Genomic DNA, 27,021 nt, shown 5'->3' on the forward strand with positions numbered 1-27,021 from the left:
AGGAGAACAAAGGAGGAGCTAAGGATCTTTAAAAGTAAAATTAGACAAAGTCGGAAGGGGAGAACTGTGAAAGAAACATATAAACTTGGAGGGAGGAGGGTAGCAGCAAGGAGATGTGGGGCCGGTGTATTGAGGGGATAAGCACCACACGAGGGAAAGAGCAAGAAAACACATTGTAGGAAAGTAGGATCTGCTTCTTATGGTTACCCCCACGTTTTGCTTGATGTAATGCTGTTTTTGACTTGTCTGACTGGGACCCTGCTAATCAGGACCCCAGTCTATCCGCTTTCTCCCTAAACTGTTGTGCTTCGTACTTGGGTACACACCAGATTGGATACTGGGGTCAGCGGCGTAGCTGGGGGGGGTCCTACCCAGGCGACACTCTTTTTGGGGCGGCACTGGTGGCCCATTCCGCTGGCCTTTATAATTTATTTGGGGACACTGACACTACTGTCAGTCACAGTAGTGTCAGTGTCAGTAAATGAATTATAAAGGCCACCGGAACAGGCCACCAGTGCCGCGCGCGCGCCATTTGAAAGTGCAACAAGCGGCCAAGCGCGCTTGACTAGTGTCACCTGCTTTTTGTAAGTGCTGCGCCTGCAGTGCTGCCAATTGCCGCCCGTGTTTTTTTGCATGCTTGTTGGTCCGTCCGTCCCAGCCAGGGCCGTCAATCTTGTAGCACGCGAGCGCTACCAATGACGGCCCTGGGCTTTACTTTTGGCCAGCCCTCGCGATGAGCACGTAGCAGTGACGCGTCACGTGCTTCAATACTACGAGCTCTCGTGAGGAGTCAATTCTGGGGCAGGGGCAGTGGCAGTGGTGTGCTGTGCGATTTGCTGGCTAGTTGCGGCTGTTGCAGCAAGTGAACCAACTGCCTGCCATAGAGACCCTGGAGGGAGGTGAGAGTTCAACTTTTTTTTTCCAGACGGGTGGCTGACACCGAAGCCTCTAGGGTAGAGGCCCTCTAAATCTCTTAAAACGTCAAACCTTGAGGCAGTGCGCAATGATGTTTGCTTTTGAATGAACATGCTAGCATTGCATCTGAAGGCACGGAATCTAAGCGTTGCATCTGATACTGCTGTTCGTGCTTTGGGTGGTGGAGCCATGTCTAATATATGTAACCAAGCCTTTACAAGTCCAAAACCTTTGCATTGCCAAAACTCTACCATCCTGGGTTTTGGATAGAGGGTATGTTAAACATCTGTATTAGTGCAAAAATCACATGTATCCTCACTTGCACCGTTCTCTCGCTTCAATTATTACAGCACTTCCTGCTAGACAGTCTCGAGGAAGAGAGGGACAAGTGCATTTGCAGAAAGTTTTCCATAGTGCACATGCGTGCTCAACCCTCTTCCTAACATGGTGATGGAAAGAATGTTGGCTTAGCATGCTAGTCATTGTGCACTTGTTTATGCAGTTGCTGCTGTCTCGATTCTGTGGGGCAACCTTTGAGACCCATGGAACTGATAGAGGAGTTGTCCTGTGCCTTTGCAACACATGTATCACAGTGTGCACAGGTACTCGAAATGGTCTCTGAAGCCCCTGAAGGGTGGTTTTGAAAAGAGGAACGGGTAAGCATGCCCTAATTGCCCCCCATGATTCCTTTTGGATGCCCCCACACCCTTTAATATCTCCCACCTGCAGCCCACCTTACATATGGCCAGATTCCTCAAGCCTTCTCCATCACATTTTATCCGGGTCGTAACTCAGGTCCATGCAGCCCCTGTGGTGCAGGGAGGCCGCAACCTTTCACGGCCCCAAACTGTTCATGGGGCCGCATTTCAGCCGATAGCTAATGAATATCTGTGAGATATGGGAGACTCAGCTGCCCCTCATCACGTTCTGCAGGGAGGCCCCATCATTCTGTGTTATTCCACTGTCACTTATGTGGAAGAGGGGGGGCATTACGCATAGCCTGACAAATGGCACAAACCGCTAGGGTATATGAGGGCTGGCATCATGGCCGCACAAACGGGGCAGGTGCAGTGCAGGAGGTATAGCCTCAGGCAGTAAGTGCGGCAAACCAGCTTTGACGCTCTGCCCCAAAAGCGGACCCCAGGAGCCGCCTGGTTTCGGATGGGGCATCAGGAGTGGGCACGCCGTGAGTAAGGTAACCAAACGCAAGACATGGCTCCGTCACTGAGGAGGGCTGTCACTCACAGGCTCGGCAGCCCTGCCCTGGTGCTGCCTCCCAGCCAGTGTCTCTCTCGGGCAGTGACTCCTGCCTCCCTTCGCGTGCCCTGGGTAGACTTGGGGGCATCGGTTACAGGCTCAGCCCACAGGCGGCTCTCAGCTCCCCACCATTGGCTGCACTTCCAGACCATTAGGAAAATGAATGAAGCCCTCTCTCCGGTTTCCCAAGCGGCTAATGCCGTTTTCTGGAAACCCGAGACATCCTGCGGTGGATCACGGGGGGCACACACAAGCACAGGGTGCAGACATTTCTCTCTACTGTACGCACCCCACTCTGCTCTTGGGATGCCTTTCTTCCCCAACTTGTGCTATGCTTACAGTGTCCTATGCTACCTTGTGTTTTGTTAGAAAAGCTTTAGTGCTCACAACCAAGAACTGAGTTGCCTCATGGCACTAAATTGTTTTTCTTTTGTAAACATGTCATGCTCACCGCTGCCACTCTTCATCCTCTTCCTCACTCCCTGGCCTCTCTTCCTCACTCTTTTCATCACTCTGGCATCTCTCCCTCACACTGGCCCTCCTCATTCTCTTTGTCACTCCCTGGCCTCTATCCCTCACACCCTCCTCATTCTCTTCATCACCCCCTGGCTTCTCTCCCTCATACCGACCCTCCTCATTCTCTTTATCTCTCCATGGCCTCTCTCTGTCACACCCTCCTCATTCTCTTCTTCACTCCCTGGCTTCTCTCCCTCATACCAACCCCCCCTCATTCTTTTTATCACCCCATGGCCTCTATCCCTCACACCAGCCCTCCTCATTCTTTTCATCACTACCTGGTCTCTTTCCCTCTTCATTATTTTAATCATCCCCTGGCCTCTCTCCCTCACACCTCCCCTCAATCTTTTCATCACTCCCTGGCCTCTTTCCCTCACACCCTCCTCATTCTTTTCATTACTCCCTGGCCTCTCTTCCTCACATTGGCCCGCCTCATTCTCTGCATCACTCCCTGGCCTCTCTCCCTCACACCTGCCCACCTCATTCTCTTCATCACTCCCTGGCCTCTCTCCCTCACACCTGCCCTACTCATTCTTTTCATCAATCCCTGGTCTCCCTCCCTCACACCTGCCCTCCTCATTCTTTTCATCACTCCCTGGCCTCTCTCCCTCACACGGCGTTCTTCATTCTTTTCATCACTCCCTGGCCTCTCTCCCTCACACTGGCCCTCCTTCCCTGAACAGTGTCATATACGTTGATGTTTGCATTGCGCTGAGGGGATTACCGGGTATTTGTTCACACAGCTCTCTGATGGATGTCACATGTGGATAGATCATGCAGTCTGTGTGTTCTCTTTTGTGTTGCCAGTCACTGGTGTATTCAACTGTGTAGCCTTGGCCAAGTCATGTATGTGCATGTAACTAGCATGATCGAGGTAATGATTAGCGGCGATACTATGTGTCTCTCGGACCTCTTTTAAGTGCTCGCTGTGCCAATACCCCCCCCCCCCCACCACCACCACCACCACCGGGGGCGGCAATCTGAGGGATAGCCCCGGGCACCACAAGCTCTAGCTATGCCTCTGACTGGGGTACCCTTGTCAGTCCCTAGTATGTGGTACCCATGTACCCAGGGCATAGGTACCCCAGAGGTCTCCAATGGGCTGCAGCATGTATTATGCCACCCATGAGAGACCATTCAAAATGGAACTAGAGGCCTACCATTGAGTCTGTGTAAGTCGGTGCATGCACCACTTACTAAAGATATAGGTTTACTATATCTAAGAGTCACTGCACTTAAAACCTATTAGTCACCCCTATAGCAGGCCTTTACAATCCGGAGGGCAGGGTGCGTGGGTCTAAGTGAGAGGGTGCCCCTGCGGAGTCCATTCTCCCAGGTTGTCAGTGAAGCAGCCATACACTATATAGAGGGTCATACCGTGACCGCACAGAGACCATCTTGAAAACGGCTGCAATAAATATTATCATGTTTGGTATCAAATATGTCGGAAACATACCCCCACACCACACCGTAAATGGTATGTTCGCGCTATATAAAACACCAAATAAAGAAATAAAAAATAAAAATGGGAGGTAGCAGCCTTCTAGTCCCGGGCAGCACAAAATGGTTGCTGCCAACCAGAGACACATTTCTGCCCTCCTGCTGCTGAGCCAAGCTCAAGCAAGGGAAGGCAGAACAATAGGCATCCTGTCACAGGGAGGTGTGACCACCTTCCAGACATGATTTAGTGTATTACGACTGGGTGGGTGGGTGCGTTTGCAGGGCCTGAAAGTCTGCATGAGGGGCACATTTGGTGTCCCTGTGCAAAGTCCAGTTCAAACCAGTCCTGGGAGCCGTTGGCTTCCGCTCTGGCACAAAACTGGACAAAGGACCTGTTATGTTACAGGGTATTTGTAAAGCGAGCGGCTACTCCCGGCGCTGACTTTACCCTATTGACAGAAAAGTGGGAATGCCTCGTCTATTGTTGAAAGAGCCAAGTTTTTAGATTTCTGCTAAAGCTAAGGAGATCCTGCACCTGTCTCAGAGGAGGCAGCAGGCTGTTCCATAGCTTTGAGACAGCCACCTGGAATGAACGCCCGCCCATATGCGAACAAGCAAACTTTGGCACGATCGAAAACCTCTGAGTTGAGGACCGCAGGGTTCTAGATGGAGCATATGGCTGAATTCTGCTCCTGATGTTGGGAGCCCCTTTGATGTGGAAGGCCTTAAAGGCCAGCACCAGGGCCTTTAAGTTCACCCTCTTTCACAATGGAAGCCAGTGCAGGGACCTCAAAAGAGGCATCATGTGTATCCTAGGGTCAACCATAAGGACGGCCGTAGCTGCCGTGATTAGACCACCTGCAGGTGGCAAATAGGTAATCAGAGAGGCCTAAGTACAGAACATTAACGTAGTCCGGCTATGACGTTATCAGTGTGTGGACCGCGGTTTTTCTTTGCGAGACTGGAAGTATGGGGGGAAGTTCCTCATCATTTTCAGAAGGCCAAAACAGGTGCCTGCCACAGATTGGACTTGGGACTTCATGGACATGTCCGCATCTAATTTTACCCCAAGATTTTCTACGGTGGTGACTGGGAAAGCCGGGGGGGACATATCCTGGGGCCACCATCGGCGCCATTCCTCGCCCGGGCTATGGCCAAAAAAAATGATTATGGACTTGTCTGAATTACATAACAGTTGAGTTTGCCTGAACCAGGTAAACACCTTAGTCAGGTAATTGTTTATTTCACCTCCTCTCAGCGCAGCATCCTTCTTGCAGTTAAACAACAGCTGCATTTCGTCAGCATCGGATACAACTTTTGCCCCATGTTGCTCTGCCAGGAGTGCCAATGGAGCCATGTATAAATTGAACAAAGTTGGGCTCAGAACCGAGCCCTGTGGCACTCCGACCCTCATTAAGGGAATAGGGGCAGAGAAAGGGGGGACCATACAGTTAACTGACGTCTTTCCAAAAAGGAGGAGAACCATCCAAGGACCGTGCCCCTGATGCCACAGTCCTGAAGTCAGGGCAGAAGAAAATCGCGGGGCACGGTCCCAAAAGCTGCAGAGAGGTCCAGTAGTATCAATACTGCTTGTCCACCTCTATCAAGAGTGGTTTTAATGGTGTCTGAGACTTCCAATAAGGCCGTCTCCGTACTAAAGTTGGCTCTTAACCCTGACATGGAAGTATCTATCCCCTGTCCACACCCTCGCCTGGGAGGGTCCCCCGAATCTTCCCAAACCTTTCCCTAGGTTACTTAAGGGCTTACCTGAGTGTAGGTCCCTAGATTTGTTGTGCGATAAGATTTAGAACTGAAACCACTCCACTTCTAATGTCTGGGCAGTCCGGACTTCGTTTGGGCCTGACTTCGTCTCCCTTCCGCTCTGCTGCATCGTCTGTGCCTGTGCATCATACAGGAACCTTCCATGCCCTGTGAAGCATCAAGGATAACCGAAGAAGGACAACCGAAGTAATCTCCCTTGGAGTGAAGGAGTCACTCCCCTGCATTTGTAGGCCCCTCAACACTGCTGACCAGTCTGCTGATCCCAAGCTCCTGCCGACTCTGAACGGTTCAACAGCACAGGTGGTGGTTATCTACATCTCTCGAGGCCCGAGCTGCTCTCTCACCAAGTTTGAGGTCACAATCCACCAAACCCCTGTGCACCGCATACTTTTGCAAGTGCATATGCTTGTTGTCAAATTTGCACAAGTACATTGGGCACCGGCAACTTCTTCCACCAAGATCTTTAGCCACATTGCATCGTAGGCACCGTGGCCTGCTCCTTTTGGTGAGCTGCTCTAGGTCCTCTTCCGACTCCTGTGCCTCTGGCCTGTGTGTCCAATTGAGGGTCATCTTTGTTTTCCTTGGGCTCCCATGATTGCTCGGGCCTGCCCTGCGTTGGTGAGTCTCCTGGACCTTGCTGGTCCCAACTGCGCACCTTCTTGACTTCCTGCATGGGTGGCATTTGCAAAGGCTTGTACGTGCTCCCGCTGGACACCGACCACTCAGCACTCTACATCCTTCGTGGTACAGCTCATATCTGGGTTCTGGTCTTCCTCAGCGTCGCCTGGTTCTTGCAGCTGCAGGGTCGAGGTCACCGTCATCTATACTGAAGCACCCGACATCAGAGGGCATTCGTCTTCCAAGTCTCCTGGTCACTCCCGAGAGACATAGACTCTATCCCCTCTGCTTTCAGGTACTCAAGAATCCATGTTTGGATTCCGACGGACACTTTCCCCGCTTCCAGCAGTGGCACTTTCCTGAAATACTCCATTGGGTTCGACAACGGTTTCCGACACCACTTCACACCTATGCACCCGGCTTCCCTGGAATAGGTAACTTGGGTACCTCAGTATCCACGGGTGGGGTGGCTCTCCAACCTTCTGTCTTCCACGGTGTTTCTTCAGAGTCCCTAATCTTTAAAAATCCAACCACAACTTGCACATAGACATGTACGGTCGTGTTCACACACTGCACACACTCTCCGCTGGGGTCCCTATCTACTTACCTTGGATGTCTCTGTGGGTCCCCAGCGATTCTACGTCCTCTCAACATTGTCCGGACGTGAGTCATTTTTCTTATACCACTTTCTTAGTATATGGTTTAGTATCCCCCTGAGGCCCCCTGTTTATTAGTGCTATTTACTATGATTTCTTTGCTAAAGTATTGTGTGTTTTGTGTCTATCTCTGTGTCGGAGATACTGTAACATACTAGATAGTGGTAAAACAAGCTGCTTTACACTCCTTCAAGACTAAGGGCCAGATGTAGGAAGCCTAATACCGGTCGGTAACGGCTGAAATGACCGAATTTCCGCCGTTACCGACCGGTTTTAGGCTTTTCAGATGTAGGAGGCATTTCAGGATTCGGTAATTTACCGAATCGGTAAATTACCGCATTCTTTTTTTTTTGTCAAAGGTGCAATTACCGCATTCTTAAAATACCGATTCGGTAAATTACCGAATCCTGAAATGTAGGGAGCCCTCAAGTGAGTGCTTCTTACATTTAAGGATTCGTTATTTACCACCAACTATTAGTTGGTGGTAAATGACGAATTCCTTTTAAAAAGCAATTTTTTGCTTTTTATACAGTGCCATGTGGCAGACATGTATGTGTGCCACATGTGCACCCATGCACTATTCAGGGGTGCAACAGGGTGTCAATGTGACACCCTGCCACCCTTGAAAGGGTTCCCCTTATTACCGATTCGGTATTTACCGAATTGGTAATTCCCATTCACTCCTATGGGCCTCCAGGCCCATTGGAATGAATGGGAATTACTGAATCGGTATTTACCGATTCGGTAAATGCCGAATCGGTAAATACCGATTCTTAATTACCGAATCTTACCAATTCGGTAATTTTTACCGAAAAATTATCTACATCCCATTTACCTATTCTTAAAAACCGAATCTGTAAAATTCGGTATTTAAGAATAGGTAAATTGAGATTACCTACATCTGGCCCTAAGCCTGAAGGCTGCTCTCCACAGCTACCACTTGGCTAGCTTTCTAAGGTTTTCTGAGACCTCTTAAATCACCATGAGGGTTGTCTGGACTGGTGCAAGGTGCCCACTTACATTAGTGGACACAATATACCGGGCCAGCTTCTCACACACATTCACTACCACAGAATGCTCATACAAACAAACATTGGCAATGCAAATAGATCACGCCTTTGGGACTAACTGCCATTGACAGTGCTTTTTGGCCATGCTGTACATATTGCAGTAGAAAGCAGAAGGTAGCAAAGTACCCCAAGACCCCCTCTTGTCCTAAACAAAGCACAACCCACATTAAACAATAGGATGTAGAAAGTGAGACGTCAAATAAATGCCACGAAAATTAGTCCGCTCTTCTTTTTTGGGAACATAACATAACCCAGACCTCCGTTCCAAAATATTTAAATAGATGAATCCTCACTTCTTTCTCATGCCTGGATATCAGTACTGCACCCCTCTGGGTGAAGACAAACCTCTAAAAAGCAAAATCCATTTTTACCAAACCACACAATACCACCAAATAATAGTAGCACACCTTGGAACTAAATGCTTCAAATCACTGTTGGTGAAGGGGTTGCTAGGTTTGCAAAACAGACTAGGTATCTGGTGAAAGCAATGGGTATAGCTTCCATTGTATGCCCAACAAATAATTTGGCACATTCCCTACTTTCTCACACCTCAACATATTATGCACGGATGGTTCTTCTCGCAAGGGTCATTTTGCTGATTCTCCTCCGATTGTCTTTCGGGAGCGGTGTAGTAGTAGAACATGGACCGGACTACTGCTTGCCAAGGAAAATCAAATGAGTGAACTGCACAGCTTGTTGAATGACAATGTTTATAATCATGTCACAGTTTATACTGTTGTGTCATCACCTATTCCGTAATCCCTTCTGGCTCTACTTTACCCACTATCCTTATGTCCCACTTGCAATCTGTTAGTGTGTTATAAAATGTGCCCAATTCCCACGCTCTGTGAGAATGTGTGCCAGCCTGATTTTCAAGAAGGATTTTTGGCAAAAAGAAAAACGAGTGGAAGGGGGAGAAGAAGGAGGAAGTATGAGAGGGAAATGAGAGTGGGAAGGAGGGAAAAAGCAAGAGAGAAGGAAAGAAGGAACAAGAGAGCGATGATGTTAAAAGGATGAAATGGAGAGAGAGAGAGAGAGATTGGAAGTGTATCAAAGAAAGCAAAATTATAGGGTAAAGAAATCATTGGAGTGTGGCACGGGGGCAAAGCAATTAAAAAACACAGGGCTACTACAGAATAGGAAAAATGCTTGGGGGAGGCAAGACTTCGCAAGGAATAACGTCAATCAACTGATGAGTACAAATGGTTATTGCACTAAAAGTTGACACAAGTCCAGATGCCAAATGCCTGTGACATAGTGCAAAACCCCTGTTGTTATGCAAGTTAGATTTTGTCTATACACATAAACTACTCTGGACTCTGCGCAAGAGCCATGTGAACTATTTACTTAATTTTTATTTATTTATTTGGTGTTTTATATAGCGCGAACATGACCCTGAGTAGTAGGGTATCAGAGCGCTTTACATTACATATCGTTAACTTAGAACAAACACGCACGTCATGTAGGTTTCGTAACTATCCACAAAGTCCAGCAAATTTCAAGAGATAGTTATGCAACCAAGTCATAAGTAAATGTACATTGTTATGTGAGAGAAACATTAGCGTTTTAACAATCATATATACAACACAAAAATGAGGTTAATGTTCAATGAGAGGTAGCATATGCATGATCAAGAAGAATATATGATAATGTCTATAATGCTGAGATTATGGAAGAAATGTGCTCATATAAAAAGAATTGGCTTCATTATTGAACGCAGTGATGGACGAAATTCTTCTAATGTACCCTTCATTTCACCACCCTCTAAACACCCAATGCACCCAATCATCTGTAAGCACTGCATTTGATTTTACTTTTGCCTAGTGAAAGTTTTGGCAACAGTGTACCTCCTTCACACACATTTGCACCGAATCACAGTTGCAACTGGAAAAGGAGACCATTGTTCTGTGCACAGGGCCGGCTTTAGGGCTTGCAGCAGCAGATGCGACAATGTTTGTTGGTTCCCCCAGTGGCCACCTTCTCCACAGATTCCCTCACTACCACCCTTTAACAGTGTCCCTCAAGTCTCCATAACCACGCTCTCACATGCATTTCTGCAAGCAGCTATTCAATGACAGGTGATGGCTCATTGTTCTATATTCGGATTTTAACTTGGAAACTTCAAGTAACAAAAGGATCTCTCTGACAAAAGCAGTAACTAAATGAACGTTTTACATTATAGGCACTTCTGTGACCTGCATGGTAAAGGGGAAGGTGCATTAGCCCACTGCACTACTTTATGATGAGTCAAAACTTTCACTAGTCAAATTCCATCTGTCTCCAGTAGGTCTATAAATCACCAGAGTTATCTTGACATTTTTACTGTTGCTGAAAAATTTCTGGAGAAAAGGAACACTGCAGCAGGAGCTTTTAACTCCATAATATATTTGAAAAAAAAGGTGCCACCCGACGTGAGCGCCCACCAGTTGCACTGCCCTAGAGCTGGCGCTGTCTCTGCGCTCTGCAGAGAGGCCAAGAGCAGACTGACCATGTATTCAACACCTTTTTCACCCACTGACAGGCACTGTGAGAACCTCACACTGCGTTCAGGTTGAATTCCAGACCTCTCAATCATGGACCTTTATAGACACCTGGAGGCAACTCAGTTCAAAGTATGCACTACCTGAGAGTAGTATACTGCACTAACAAAATACAGACACCAAACCTACTGGAAATAGCTAACACTTTTAGGGAATACAAAATTAAGTAAAACATGTCCAATATAAGCGGGAAATAATTTGCTGATGTGGATTACCATAAAGTTTCTTACATTCACTGATCAGAAATCAATTATTTTGAAGGCAAAAAAGTTCAAGGCAAACAGAGAGCCCGATAGGGACCCGTTTCATTGTCAGTTTTTAATTACTACCCGGTCTCAGATCCTGAGAGACCTGGCACAATTAAAGCCCTTTCGATGCCAGTAGTTCCCTAACTCTAGAATCTTCCCAGTTCACTGTGACCTCTGAAGTCACACCCAGTCCCAATCTATTATAACTGCTAACAAGTCACCATACAAACAGCAATTGGCAAAACAAACATGTCTAATTTTTTGATTACCAATGCGGACCTACTGGCTTTGGCAATACGATTTACTGATGCTCTTCAGCACCTTTATGAAGAAAGGTGAACATGTTTCATACCCTATTAATTGCAGTGGATTCTTCAGGGCCTGAGGACCATAATCGAAATACATGAAACCATCCACAAGTAGCTATTTGTCCAAATGAGAAACTGAATAATCCTATTAAGCATCCAATCCCTAAGACTCCTTGTAAATAATTTCCGCAACACATACTGAAGAATCCCACTAAGCATGATCAGTCTTCAACGCTGCTTCCTCATAACAGAACTACAGAGTTCATCAGCACCTTATGAACACAGGAGTCATGACCTTCTCGGCCGATTTGTTAAGTATTTAAGGTATTCCCCTTATGTGCCTGATCACAGCCGTATGCTGTACAATGAAGATCTGAGTGGTGACCATACCGGCAGAGATATTCCTTGTTCATATCAACCTTTATTCACAAACATGGGTTCGAATACGGAAAGGAGATGGGAGCAGCTTGACAAACAAGATTCCAACAATCAATGGTTTAAAACAGGGGTGCTTGCAGGCCCCTTGTTTATTTAACATCTATACCACTGATCTTGAGCAGCACCTTCGTTCAATACAAGCTGATCCCCCAAAACTGGGTACAACACCAATAACTAGCCTCCAATACGCGGATGACATTGTCCTCCTTGCCCAGACACACATAGGCCTTCAGCGATTGATCACCCAATTAGGAGCGTACACCATCTCTGCTCAACTGACGATTAATCATCAAAAAACGAAAGGGATGTACTTCTCTAAATAACGCAAAATAAAGAATAAACGCAGTTTCACCTGGATTTTAGAAGAGAAACCATTGTCCCGAGTAGATTCGTATAGATATCTGGGGTTTCAACTTGATTGCAACCTTAATTTTAAGCAACATCTGGAACAAGGAAAAACGAAACCCAAACAACTGCTTTTCGCATTTAAAATCCTACAAAAAAAGCTTAAAGGCTGCTCCACCGGGGGCACTTGCTTAAGGTTATCGCCACAAAATTTCTGCCCTCCATATCATACGGGTCGGAAATGCTGAATACGAACAAAGCCACAGTCTTGGATACTGCTCTATCTAGCCTCTTTAAGCGTTTGTTCCTAATCCCTCAACATATCTCACAGGCACAAATCCGACATGAATATGGACTAAAAAAACAGAAACCAGCCAGACAAGGCACATTGGCTAAATATTACTGGAGTTTAGGGCAGCAGAAGACAACACCGTAGCCCATTATTGTTGGCAGGAGGTCGAAAAACAAGCCAGGCTAAACAACTCCACATTTATAGTTTTAAAAGAATCTCTTGCAGCACTCCAGCTTGATGAGGCCTGGCTCACTATTACCACTTATTCCAGATTTAAAATTGTAGTGAATAATGCAATTAAACGGACCTCACTACAAATGGACAAAACAGCGATCTCAAAAATACATCGAGCATGGGCGGTGATACAATCTTTTCAGACGCTGAAACCTCAGCCATACTTGTCTGAGCACTTTTCACATAAAAAAGCACTACTTGACGCTGCTGCGGTCATTACCTGTAAAAGACCTGATCCCGGAATGAAATCAGACGTTGCTGACAAAAGAATGCAGGCTCTTCAGAAAAGGCGACGAGTCATTATTACATTTATGATGCATCTGCCCATCATTATTAGAAACTTTGAAAATTCGTCCTTCCGGAGCCATGAAGGAAAGCACAAATAAGGACATGCAGAACGACCGTTATCAAATGCCTTGGAGGCTCGTTGATCCAATTGTTCTGCAGAGCCATTACACCCTTGAACATTGCAGTAAAAGAATTGGACAAAAAAGAGAAATTGATTTGAAATTTTTGAATCAAACTTTTTGCACCCTTTTCCATCTGCACTTTTCACATTTATACAAACTCTTGCTCTTATCTAACTAGTTGATTATCCCTTAAGGATACGACTCTGTTGTGTGTCTATCTTTAGCTTTTTTATAAATGTTTAGCCAATTTACCATGTACCACAGTGGCTTGTCCCACCCTTTTATGATTTTTTACGAAATCAAATAAAAGTATTATTGACTTGACTCCTAGTTCATATTATATTCCTAAAGTCCTGAAGAATCTTCTGAAATTATTACGGCACTGAAACATGGTGACCCTACTTCATAAAGGTCTCCACATGACTTATGTTTTTGAGCATGGCCAAACAATGCTCTCTTAAGCATTGCTTCAACCCACGAATATTTCCTACAAATTTTAGAGTGAGGGCACGCACAAAGAAAGTGCTAGTGAACTTCCCATCATGTCACAAAGTCACTTCAGGGATAGGGGTAGTTTATGAAGTCTTCGCCCCTCCTGCCACCTAAGAACAGGTGCGTAATTAATTGGTTGGCCACAACAAATGAATCCGCCCTTCCACAGAGCAAGGCCCCTTCATTGATTGAATAATGGCGACACATTACGAAGGTTTGAACAGAATGGTCATGAGTGTATTTTGGTTTTTTCGCAGCTGTGCATTCATGAGAATTGTTTGAGTAAGTATGTTGTCTGTCGTTGGCGAATGTTTTCTAATGCGATTGGAATGCGCCGATTTTTGGTTAAAATAAGCACGCATTGGGAGTCCACGCATCACTATAGCTTGCTTAATCTCCACAATAGCTTGCTTAATCTCCACAGCGGCCCCCACAATGCTAAGGATGCCTGGCCTCCACCTTGGGGATGCCCAGGAGTGGACACCTCACAGGGAAAGCCAGGATGGGTTCCACAGCGGTATTCGTACAAGCGCCTTGAGACCCTTGCGGGTGAGTAGTGCGCTATACAAGTATCAATTTACAATTTTATTTACAATTTACTTACTCCGTTTTTAAAAAAAATTGGTTTCAGATTTGTACCCTCCAAGATGCACTCCCAATTTGTAAAAACCTCCCAGAATAATGCTCTGGTAGATATCTGGAGATTATGCAACCCAGACCTCACAGAATATAGTTTTTTCTCTCCCCCTCACCAATCCTAATCTCGCATTGATCATATTTTTCTTAGCAAATCCCTCTCCCAACATGCCATTTGTTCCGAAATAGGTTCCATTCTACTCTCTGACCATGCCCCTGTCTTTGTAGATTTAGACCTCCTTCCGTTCTCTCCTCCCTCGGGCAGATGGAGGTTCAATAACACTCTGCTCCAAGATCTCACCTTTTGCTCTGAATTTTCTTCTTTTGCCAATGAATCTTTCCTTATTAACCACACTCCTGATTCCTCTTTTGTCATGGTTTGGGACTCATTCAAAGCAGCCTCTAGAGGTTTTATTATCAATTTTGTGGCAAGACGGAAAAAGCTTAGGGAAGCCAAGTCAAATCAAATCTTGGCTGAGATTAACCGTCTAGAACACGAATATTACTCCTCTAATTCAGACACCTCTCTTAAAAACCTTATTGAAGCGAAAATCTCTTTCAACAAATTTACAACTGAAGCAGCCTCTAATCTGTTATTAAAATGCAATTCCCGATATTACGGTGGTAAAAATAAGATGGGGAAACTCCTTGCCAACTATTTAAAGATAAGACGAGAGCGTACGAAAATTAAATCTATACGTACCTCCTCAGGTGATTCTTGTTTTAAAGACAAGGAGATTCTCTCCGAGTTTGTCAAATTCTATGATACCCTGTACACCCCTGAACGGATTCCCACACCCTCGGATCTTACTTCCTACTTCCAATCCCTCCCCTCTCCTCCAACATCCCATGTTAACTTAGAATCTTTAGATCTCGATATATCCCTTTCCGAGATCTCTCTTGCGGTATCTAAACTCAGGCATGGGAAAGCTCCTGGCCCTGACGGCTTCACCATTGAGTTTTACAGTCACTTTGCCCCTCTCCTTCTTCCTAAACTCCTACTTCTATTCCAATCCTTCATTACAGCAGGTTCTTCGAGCGGTTCCTTTCAGCAAGCTTTAATCTGCTTAATTCCCAAAGAGGATAAAGATCACTCTCTTTGCAAGAACTATCGCCCGATCTCTCTGGTTAACACGGACTATAAGATATTAGCTAAAATTCTCGCTCTGCGAATGGATCCCCTCTTACCAGATCTAATTGGTCCTGAGCAATCCGGGTTTGTTAAGGGCCGTCTTTCCTCAGACAACTCACGAGTCTTTCTTAATATTATCAGCAGAGCTTCGCAGTTAGATCTCCCTTTCGCAGCTATCTCCTTAGATGCGGAAAAAGCTTTTGACAGAATCGGATGGGACTTTATGTTTCAAGCCCTTCGTTGGTTTGGCATCTCTTCTAAATTTATTTCTCTTATCTCCTTACTCTACTCTAATCCCCAAGCTTCCATTTTTGTTAATGGAATGACTTCAGACTATTTCTCCCTTCACAGAGGTGTACGTCAAGGCTGTCCTCTTTCCCCTCTATTATTTGTTTTGGCTTTAGAACCCTTTCTTACTAAGATACGTCAGGATGATAAAATATCTGGGTTTCATTTTGGTTCCAATCAAGTTAAGCTTTCGGTCTATGCGGATGACATCCTCTTTTATTGCTCCGACCCTCTTTCATCTTTGTCTCCTTTTCTGCAACAAGTCTCCTCTTTTTCCGCTGTTTCTGGTTATCGCCTAAATGTTGATAAATGTGAAGTCCTTCCTTTGAATCCTCTCTGTCAACAACATCATTTCGCTCAATCTGGTTTCTCTTGGCAGTCATCCAAAATTAAATATCTAGGTGTTTTATTCGCGCCTAGTCTATCTGACACTCTTAAGTTGAATTTTGCTTACCTTACTAAAAAGATGGAAGCGGCTATCACACGTTGGCACCCACTCTTTTTATCCTGGTGGGGTCGACTTAATTCTATAAAGATGATGCTCTCTCCTCTCCTTCTCTACACCCTTTCTATGCTCCCAATACGTATTCCGGTTTCTTATTTCAAAAAAAATCGACTCTCTGCTTTTAAAATTCCTTTGGCGTGGTAAGCGCCCCAGGATAGCCATTGCTACTCTTCGGAAAGATAAAGCTCAAGCTGGTGTACGCTTTCCTGATCTTAGAGAATATCATCGCGCTTTTTCTATGAAGCAAACAACCCGATGGCTTTTGAATGACCCTCCCTTTTACCCTCCCGTATGGTTGACTATGGAATCTTCCTTTATTTCTCCTTTCACTTTCCGTGAATTTATGTCCTTTGCGTCTTACCCCGCTCGGCTTCGCACCCCTATTATATCTCACTGTCGTGCTCTTCTTCTTCCCTTTTTATCTTCATCATACCCTTCTCTTCTTTCTTTCCGTGAACAACCTATTTGGTTTAACTCTCATCTTAAAATTCGTAATCGTACTATTTATTGGAAGGTCTGGCATTCCCGTGGAATCTGCTGGATTTCTCAATTGCTTTCCTTCAATGTCCCTCTGTCCTTCTCGGAACTCCAGTCCTCCTTTCAGTTACCCCCCAGTGCCCGCTCCAAATATAACTTGCTTTTACCTGTTCTCAACTCTTATCTCCACTCATTACCGATATCCAATGATTTACCTCTCGACCGTAAAACCACTTCCTCCTTACTAGAATCTACCCCCTCCGCTTCTTCTCTTTATAATTCCTTCCGCTACACAGTTGATCGAGCGAAATCTAAACTTGAGATTGCTTGGGAGTCTTATCTTTCTCAGGAATGGTCCGTTCTTCTTTGGGATAAGATCTGGACCAAACTCCATAAGACCTCTAGAGCTGCTAATACTACCCAAACTTTATACTTTATTTATAACAGAGTTTTGTTTACCCCTCTTTCCCTGTCCCATTTTTCATCGGAGACATCCCCTACCTGTTGGTCTTGCCCTTTTTCCTCAGCAGACCTCAAACACATGCTTTTTGATTGTCCACATATTTCCAAGTTCTGGAATTCAGTATGGGCCCAAATCCAAAAGATTTTCCATTTTCAGGTCCCCTTCTCCCCAGCTCTTGTTTTTCTGGGTTCCATTTCTCCTGACCTTCCTCAATATCCTAGCCATTACCAACTCCTTGATCTCTTAATAGCTGTTGCTTTCCACACTATTACAGCTAACTGGAAACAGGCTGCTAACGTGTCTTATCGTTCTTGGTGGAATGCAGTTTGTTTCCATCACCGGCTAGACACCAATTTTGTATCTCCCGTTTCTCTGGCCATTAAACGAGACCTTATATGGCTTCCTTTGGTAACATATCTTTTCTCCACTGCTCCAGCGTGCTCCTCCATTGCTCCTGATGTTGTTGTGGTCCGCAAGCCACCATGAATTTAGTTTACCTTTTGCTTAAATGTTATTTTCATTATTATCATACAGTGCATTTGTATTTCTTTTACCTTATTTGCTTATGTCATTTCATGCTCATTTTACCTGCCTTTTATGAGATGTTATTATAATAACTAATGTGATTTTTCCCCCTTTGAGATTTATGAGATTTTATTGTAATACCTAATGTGATTTCCCTTAAGTTGTAATTATTATCATATCCTTCTTCCTGTTTCTTCTTCCCCCCCTCCCCTTTTTCTCTTATCTTCAATAAAATCAAACTAAAAAAAAAAAAAAAAATTGGTTAGTCTTTACGTTGATGCTCTCTTATTTCTTTCATTTCGGTCTCCTAAAAGCACAGGGGAAGCACTGCTTAGATGCTGAAGAAATGTTGTGTCACACACTATAATTTGGTAATTGGGTGCTTGATTCACACTGGCTGTGTATGGAAATGATCAGAGTTTTGTAATCAAATAGCTGTTGATATTGTTAATTTCCCTATACATGGAACCTGTAGTAAAACATTTTTTGGGTGTTTTAGAAACTGAGGCCCCTGAAGAAGGGCCTCTGGCCAGAAATGCATTGGGCAAGGGTAAGACCGACATCCTGGAAAAGCTTTTGAAGTTGTTTTGTTCTGCAACTACGCAATTGTGTTAATGTGTAATAATGTATTATTAAAATGAATAGGTGATAATACGCTCAAGAAATGTTGTTCTGAATGAGGTTTTGTTAAAATGTATGCAAATAGAGACGTATGTTAAGTTGTAATCCATTTGATTTATGTTTAACAGTGTTTGAAAAATAATTACAAGTGCAGTAGCACATAGCAACAGTGCACAGTGGTAAGGACAGTTTGTCCTAGCGTTCGGCCCTTCATTGATTGAAACACCAATGATGAGACGCCCGGGGCATAGGAACTTGCATATCTATGTACACTTCAGTTTTGCTCCTGCCAGGAGTCTATGTTAGTCGAACAGCACTTTTTCGTGCAAGTGGATACAGTAATAGAGCATAAATACACAGTTGCATAATCATGGTGCAGATATCAAGGTAGTATGTGAACCCACATCTCAGTGGAGATCATATACTCACCAAACAGGCCTTCACCCTCACATTTCTCAATTTAGAAACTGTATCTGACTGGGGCTGCTTCTGCCCGGGGAACCAATATTAACATTTGCAGTATAAAAGGCAACATCATTTCTAAGGAAGCATAATGTGAAAGTGAAATTGTATTATCAAAGAAGCTGTCACATTTCCATTAATAGTTTGTAAAGGTATTTTTCTCATGAGCAGTGAATGTTTTGTAGTCCAAAGCATTTATTGCTTTCAACAAAGAATTACAAAGGCTTTTGTCAATACAATCCGAAAGCAATACATATAAAGAAGCATTATATACTTTGTCATATTTTCTAATGTGAGGGGAGGAAGCAAGTGTTGAAAATATATCAGACTTTCACACTAGCTTAGCCTTTTGTCTTCATACAGGCGATACATAAAACAATTGCAAGACATTATGCAAAAGGCACTGTTGGTTATAGATTACAGAAGCAGAAGTGTATACAAATAGGGGAATCAACAAGGGAAGTGCCTTGGCCAAAGGTATGGTAAAAACATGGTCAAACCCCGGTCATCCATGGGTGACCATGAAGAAACCATGGATCAACATGGTTGGTGAGTGAACAGCGATTCAGGGGGGATTTGGGGGGACGGTGGAAACAGTATCCCTATTAGACGTGTTACTAAACATCATAAAATACATCACCATCAACAGTGTTCAACACTTTGAAGATATGATGGTGCAAAAATGTTAACAATAATACAAAACATATATTGTGTTTTCATATAAAAACACTGTTTAAAATGAACACCATTGTACTAGGATATCGATACAGTAAAAAGTGCAACCAACGTATACAGTGTTTCACGATGGCTATCTTGCAGCACAGGAAAATATCAGCACAATGCAATGAATTGTTACATCGGTTAATGAGTCCATAGTTCTTGAAAGGTATTATCAGAATTTCAGAATACCTATCAGGATTTCTGAATATTCGAGGAAAGCAGAGCGGGAGAGGAGCATCGGTCCAGACTTGAGAGTGGCATTGGAATGTGACCATTCAACATGGCTGGAAACTGCAGGGGGGAGAAAAAGAAGTGTGAGGATTTTCTACAACACTACAATAAATTAATCAATTTGTTATGAGTAGCATGTTTTCCATATCATATAGAAGTGTTGAATCTTTCAAACGAACACACAGAATTGATTTGTATTTCACCCATAAAATCAATCACAACGAAAAGTTTAAAAGTTTTTTTAATTTGCCCATTCAAGGCTACAATATTCAAAATGTTCAGAAATACACCATGAGCCACAGACATGTCATAATATTGAAGCAATAAATACACTTGGGGGCCTGCATGAGCCAACTTCCCACCAAATTAATGTCACACAAAAAGAGCCACGGGTCCGGATTAAGAGGAGGTTATTTAGCTGTCTGAATGTGCTCTGCCATACAAGATAGGAGGTTTCCCTTTTCAGAGCGGTTCCCCTCACTCACCAGAGATGTCATGCTTCCTCATAGGGGTGCCTACTCACGTGAAAGACTAATCTTCGCGTGGGCTACAACCCCCTCTCTACGAGGGAGGAGCTCAGGGATGTTTTTATTGAGTCCGGTGGGATGTACTAAACCCCTATGTGAGAATGGGTTGTGTATAAAAAGGTGGCAGTGCTGTGATGTGAAATGAAAAGGCCAGAAATACCTATAATAGTGTCACAGCCTTCTTCATGGTCAGTTGTTCAGCTACTGCAATAATTGGGTGCAAGTAAATGTGAAAAACACATGAATACATCAAAAGTACGATACTCAACCAGTATGATTGACTGTTCAGTATGTTCCGTGACACTATTTTAGGTCTTTCTGGCCGAAACATGTTGGTCTAGTGATTTACACATTTGTCTTTAATGCCGGCACTTGTGTAATCAGCTATTCATTGTTTTTAATCCTGACGACGGATAGCTGAAGCACAACATATCTAACCCTGTAGCTAGTTTTAAAATTTCACATCACAGCACTGCACCTTTTTATAGACATGCCATTCTCACTTAGGGGTTTAGAACACCCCGCCTAACTCAATAAAAACATCCCTGAGCTCCTCCCTCATAGAGAGGGGCTTGTAGCCCACGTGAAGATTAGGTCTTTCACGTGAGGAGGCACCCCTATGATGAAGCATGACACCTCTGGTGTGTGAGGGGAACCGTCCTGAAAAGGGAAGCCCCCTATATTGTATTGCAGAGTACATTCAGACAGCTATATAACCTCCTCTTAATCAGGACCCGTGGTTCTTTTTGTGTGACATAACATTGAAACAAACCAATCACACTTTTTGTCACTATACCAGTGGCTGGCGGAGATTTAATTGAAGTACTTCATCACCCCCGTTGTTGCCTTTCTCGGTGAGATAAACGTGAAAGGTATGCCAAGATATGGGTCATGGAGCTACCCTCAATTAACAGGCCTAACAATTCTGAGGTTGTGCCCCATCCCATTTAAAGGTTATACGGCAATTGCAATAGATTGGCCCTTTGGGGGTTGAGCCAAGACCAATTTACATGCATGTCCCTGTCTAATAGAGAGGCAGAGAACAAAAAACGATTGCAGCTCCCAGTTATTACCATTTGCTGAGAATAATTCACACATTCTATCCATTGCTTTGTGCTTGTTTTTTGTGTTTCTCAGAATACAGCATGTCCAGTGTTTACTCATTTCTGCTATTGGCAGATTTTGGTGTTTAAAGTCTACACGTCAGGCCACAGTAGACCAAGAAAGTGCAATGCACTTAGTAGTTCCCAGGAAAACATTTTATTTTGTTGAACAGGACTGAAAGATATGTAACACAAATACAATAGCTGACTATTCCATCCCACTTGAAAACCATGTAACTTTCTGACATGGTCCAATGCTGTCTTCTTGTCCCTATAGGTAGTAAGTGAGGCTAAATATGGATCTAGACCATCAAACCTTTCTAAATTCCTAAAATGTATACAGCCCTACTATGGTTACATTTGTTTTGGCCTCATGGTTCTTAGTTGTAGACATTTTACATTTGACTGGCAGCATAATAAAATCAGTCTACAAGTCTATTTTGATTACCAACAAATGGAATTGTTTCCAGCAACCAGATATTGGTGCTGATTCGTCAAAATGCCTGTGGCAGCAGAGTGATATCACACACACCTTTTCATCCTACAAGGACATCACCAGGTTGAGCCCTAGCTCCCAAACATACTGCTCCAACGAGTCATGTCTGCTACCTAGGGGTAAGACAAAGGGCAAAGAGTGAATACTTTGTGACTCTGTTTTGAGACTAGATGTAGCAAGGAGAGTGCCAAGGGCTCTGGGGGGATTTTCAGGGGTTAAAAAGATTTAGAACCAGTTCAGTGACAATTTCTGAGATTTAATTTGCGTATCGACTATTTGAACTATAGCTGACATGAATTTCGCATGGGGTTGCAATATGCCCTGGAACTTTCTCAAGCAACTTTCGGCAGCAAAAAACTGTCATAAAAAAACACAATACAGACATTAAAACATTAAAACATAGTCAGGATCTCATTGGTGCGCAGAATTAAAAACAACAGATAGTTAATTACATAGTAAAAGCAGGTGGGAAAAAGATTTTGAATAGGTAAAAAGCCTTTAGCCAAAAAGTCAGGGATTAAAAAATCATACTGTTGGGGTCAACAACCTGGACAAACCCGTCAGACAAATGCCCTTATATTAACATTTAAACATTTGTGACTTGGGGTATCTGTCATTTAAAATACTATTTGTTTTCTTTTGGCAATTTCACACTTTAAAATTAACAAATGCTACTACAGTGGGCTGGGGAGTTTAGCTGTTGCAGGTACAACAAGGTATCAGCACAGCTTCATATGCAACACTTTCTAATTAGTGGAACTAGAAACCTTTTGGAGTATGCCAGGTAGTACTTGCAGAAAAAGGTGAAATGGAGCCGGCTCGGGCGTAGACTCATCACAAGGGTGCAGATTCGCACGTTGCTGGAATCAAATTGACACAGTGGGAAACCCAGTTGCCACCTCACAAGGCCGAGCCTAAATCTGGTTAAAAGGACTCTATCCCAGGTAGTAACCACCCATGACAGGTACGGCTCCAAATTTAGGGGTGGTTTGAAGATTCCTACTCCCTTACAGAGATCTTAACAAGCTCACCTTCCTCTCTAAGCCGAGATTTCCTAGTTTGAAACCCTCTTCTAACCCAAGGTAGGCCAGCCTTGGACAAAGTGAAAAGGGTAGGAAAAGGTTCCAGTCTCCCCAGGTTAGACATTTCATGCTTAATATATTGCAACCAGGGTATGGTCAAACCTCTGTCATGAAGCAAGGCAGTCAATGGTCACCTCCCTATTAAGGCCTACATTGCGATTCACACAGACAGCACACCATAGCGTTAAAGGGGCCAGTTTGATATAATCTTCTACATACTTAACCCCGAGCTCCTGGTGAACAATATGAGTAGCACAGCTCACATGCAATGTGGGAATTGTTTTAAAGTTACGGGTACCCTTTGAGTACAAAACGTATGCTAGGCATAACATGCAAGCTTGTTTTTTTGGTGAAGGGTGTGTGCAGTGCATGGCGCAAGGCAGGCTCAAAGAGGGCCAGCGTTTGGGGAAAAAGAAACAGTACCAGTTCTTTATAGATATGACATTGTCTTGCTTTCTCTCTGTCATGCAATGCAGCTGAGTCCTGGGATCCTACAAATGTTGAATACTTTGAGCCGGGCTGAGCTTAGCAAATTTACAACATAAAGTATTGAAAAGTAAGGTAGAACGTAAGTTTCTGAACAATAATGAGTATCTTCCTTTAAACAATAATGGTCAAAGAAATTGGGTGGAGCAGTAATGTTTCTTGTCAAGCAAAATAAGTTTCCTTTGACATTAGCATTACTCATATTAACAGATTCTTCCTAAGGGGTCAGTATGCTGGAAACATTTCCTTGTATGCACTTTAATCGTGTACATTTCTGATTTTGTCCAGAGCTACAGTGGTTAGCATTGTCAATTTATAGAAGGTGTTTTCATTTTGAACTACAGAATCTGCTGCCGGGACTAGCCTATTAATATTTAGCATGACACACAGTTCATTAGACCAAATGCCACATATGAGTCCAACATGTTAGAGGAGAAACCAACATTTTTAAGATGGCCTCCAACACCAGACAGGAAACTTAGTTCAGTTTACACTTTATACTTAATATTTAAGAAAATCTCAAGGGTGTGACTAGCACAGTGAGGCCAAGAACTGACTGGTTAAGGCCAAGTAAATCCAAATTGGGGAGCAGATTAAGGCGAGCTGGCAGAGAGGGAATGTTTAGCTAAACATGTAAGTGCAATTAGCTGTTATTTCAATGAACCTTTCCTCAAACAGAGAGTTGAATCCCAAAGGCCTGTAGGCCAAAATTAACTCAAGAGTCATAGTCGGAAAAGTGTAGTTAGCAGTCAGAAACCTAGTTCTGCTCAATATTATAGAGATATAGGTAATATTATGGAGAAACTATTTTTAAAGGTGACACCAAAATCCTCACTTTTTCAGGTAATGTCATTATGCAAAAGATTGTTGTAGCCCAAAGGCATAGGTAAACCATCTTTTAGTAATTCATTACTAAGTAGGGGTAACAGTGAAACATTGCAGAGGTCTCATTGATACTTAACTATTGATTGCACATTGGCTAAAACACATTCTTTTAACTTCTGGAAATAAGAGGCTTCACTTTCTAGTGGGCTCGGGAACCATTATAAAGAGTGCCAGCACCAAGTGCATTTTTAACAGAGATACAGGGATTGAACATTTCACAGCAGAGTAATCACCTGGTAATGGTGGTAGAAATCATTGAGCAGGAGGGGCCTTTTATGAAAATCTAAGATGGTAGAGCCATGACTAAGGCCATTAAAATATGGCAACCAGTGACACAGCCAGACCATCTTCCACACAGAGTGGCAGCATGTCTGTACTATAAGAATAAATCAAGACTGCCTCCTGGGCCACATGGGCAAGATATATATTTTTTAAAACGAAAGTATTTTGGGTAGATGGTAAACTGTGGCAATGGATTCAAGCTTTGTTTCTATGTGTGTGGTAAGGTTTATGGTAAAGTATATATTGCTAAGACTGTAAATATATGTTATCAGATTTTTAACAATTTTACCAGTTTTTTATTATTAACACTGCTTGTTAATATTTTCATGTCGAATTTCTGGACCTCTATGACAGGCTCAGGGAATAAAGTTATTGATTAATGGTACAACTTATAACTACAGTTCATTTTTCTTATTGAAAAGACGTCCATGCACTCCACAAGGTTAATTACAAGGAAACTAAATCAAATATGAAAAATGGCATGTAGTAAAGAACACTGAATTTTGTTGCAGGGGTAGCCAGGCTCCTCTAAAAATTCATATCGGGAAATTAAGAGGGGAGGTAAAAAAAGAGACTCTTTTTAACAGCAAGTAACCACGGTGAGAAAGGGCCTGATGATGAAGCATGTCACTTTGGTGAGTGAGGGCTGCTGTACTTTTCCAGGATGACCCCAGCCCTGGTTCTTTCTATAGGGTATCAGTTCCTAATGATAAGGCCCCTGTATCTTTTTGGTTGTGTGCTGGATACCTTTGTGTTACATAGTGACTGAGAAAGGTTGTACCTTTGGCACAATGTAACCAATTTGTAACTTCCCTTCCTCCTTCTTTGTGTGCTTACAGTGTGGACAAATCATGTATATTTTGAGAGAAACTAACCTGAAATAAGGTGTTTGGTCCTTGCATCCTGGCAGGACTCAGAGGTGCCACTGGGCTCAAACTGCTCCAGAAATGAATACTCGACAGCAGAGGGCTCGGTGTTAGCAATAATCCAGTTGGAGTCTGCAAAGTAAAAGTCAAATCAGTATTACCTGTTGATATTTACATTCAGTAGTGTGATGTGAAGATCACAGACTACAGTGGCACCGCTGTCTCAGGTATTAGCCTAGCTGTGTAGCAGTCATTATTACCACACAAAGGGGAACAATGTGAGGGGAGCTGTGCATGCAAACAACACATGTTGCTCATTTTAGTGTTAGAAAAACTGCAGGACTATGATTAAGCACCACATACACTGTACTGGTAAATGGAAAGCTGTCAATATAATTTCACAGAGCCTGGAATGTACTGACGAGTCAGGCTGAATTATATGTCACAGAAAATGCTCTTTTCTAAGTCAAAATGTCTATTCAAACAGTAGTTTCCCCAACATGACCAGAACAATACTCTGATCTCATGCAGAGTGCGGACATCATTATAGAAATACATACATATTGAAACACCTAGACATATATTTATATAGTCTATATACAGTGACATATGCTATTTACTACCATAGTGGGGTGGGGCCATGGTTCACAGGAGGTGAAGCCTCAGGTGAGTCATGATGATTCTCCTCTCAATCAACAAAAGTAATAAATAGCATAATATACTCTGAACATTCGCATAAATGGTTTTCATGGCATTCTTTCATGTGTATTTGTTGTAAAAAAAATGGTATTTAACCAAAACCAGAATGCAAATTGTGAAGATTTTCACAACAATTAGAAGAGTTTTTTCCCCGTTTAATTTAATAGTTACAAGCAATATCTGAGGAAGTAAAACATGGTTTTCTTATGCCAATAATACTGTAATGTGGTAATACACCTGACGTTGACCTTTGTGCTGTTGTAATAAATGTGTGAATGTAAGTTTATTAGTTCAGTTTATCTAAATACCTTGTTATCAGGCCCTATTTTGTTACTGCCATGGCACAAATGTATTTCTGCCATCACAGTGAAAATAAATGTGGCCCAGAAACAACACTTTATTCAGAGCAACGGTACTAATAAATGCACAGCAACACATTTTATACCATGGTACAAAGGTGAAATTCCAGTGTATTGTCATAGTAGAGCGAACGTGACATGAGAAAAGCACTGCCTCACAGGTTGCATGTTAAATGTATTACTATTGTTATCACTGAGGGTGAGTATGGACATAAGGACCCTCTTAGGGTTTCACCTCTTGTGCATCATCGCCCTCTCCCCACAAACAAAATGGTAATAAGCAAAACACACACACACACACAAACACAAGCAAATATATAAAAAAATGTATGCCAATAGCATTGGATTCAGATCAACACATGTAGTACACGCATATTCACACACATACGCATTTATTCTAACAGTGGAATGAATATTCACATTTTTTGTCACACTAGATCGAAACTGGTATCGGAAGAGGACTTTACTGAATTAAAGGCTGCATGTCAAAATGATTTTACACACAGAAATAACGCTCGAAATAGTCACTAAAACGTAAAATGTGAATTTACACATCTGCGCAAATGTAGCCCCTTTCATTCTGCTTGTGGTTAAATACCTATAATACACATGAAA

General features: G+C 43.3%; 1 protein-coding gene across 3 annotated transcripts in view; it reads right to left on the bottom strand.

The window, feature by feature from the left end:
* Positions 1 to 18,845: 18,845 nt before the first annotated feature.
* ELK3 (ETS transcription factor ELK3) overlaps positions 18,846 to 27,021 on the bottom strand; it is a 126,473-nt gene continuing 118,297 nt past the window's right edge. The window contains exons 4-6 of one of the 3 annotated variants that reach the window (XM_078678093.1): positions 25,358 to 25,480; positions 21,784 to 21,860; positions 18,846 to 19,681 (exon numbers count right to left, since the gene is read on the bottom strand). In XM_078678093.1, the coding sequence (XP_078534219.1) occupies positions 21,819 to 21,860; positions 25,358 to 25,480 (165 nt within the window). In that variant the 3' untranslated portion in view covers positions 18,846 to 19,681; positions 21,784 to 21,818. The remainder of the gene's footprint in view (positions 19,682 to 21,783; positions 21,861 to 25,357; positions 25,481 to 27,021) is intronic. The other 2 variants (XM_078678074.1, XM_078678085.1) reach the window with 2 other exon arrangements.

The sequence above is a fragment of the Lissotriton helveticus genome, chromosome 1_1, assembly GCF_964261635.1.
Source record: "Lissotriton helveticus chromosome 1_1, aLisHel1.1, whole genome shotgun sequence".
Lineage (NCBI taxonomy): Eukaryota > Metazoa > Chordata > Amphibia > Caudata > Salamandridae > Lissotriton > Lissotriton helveticus.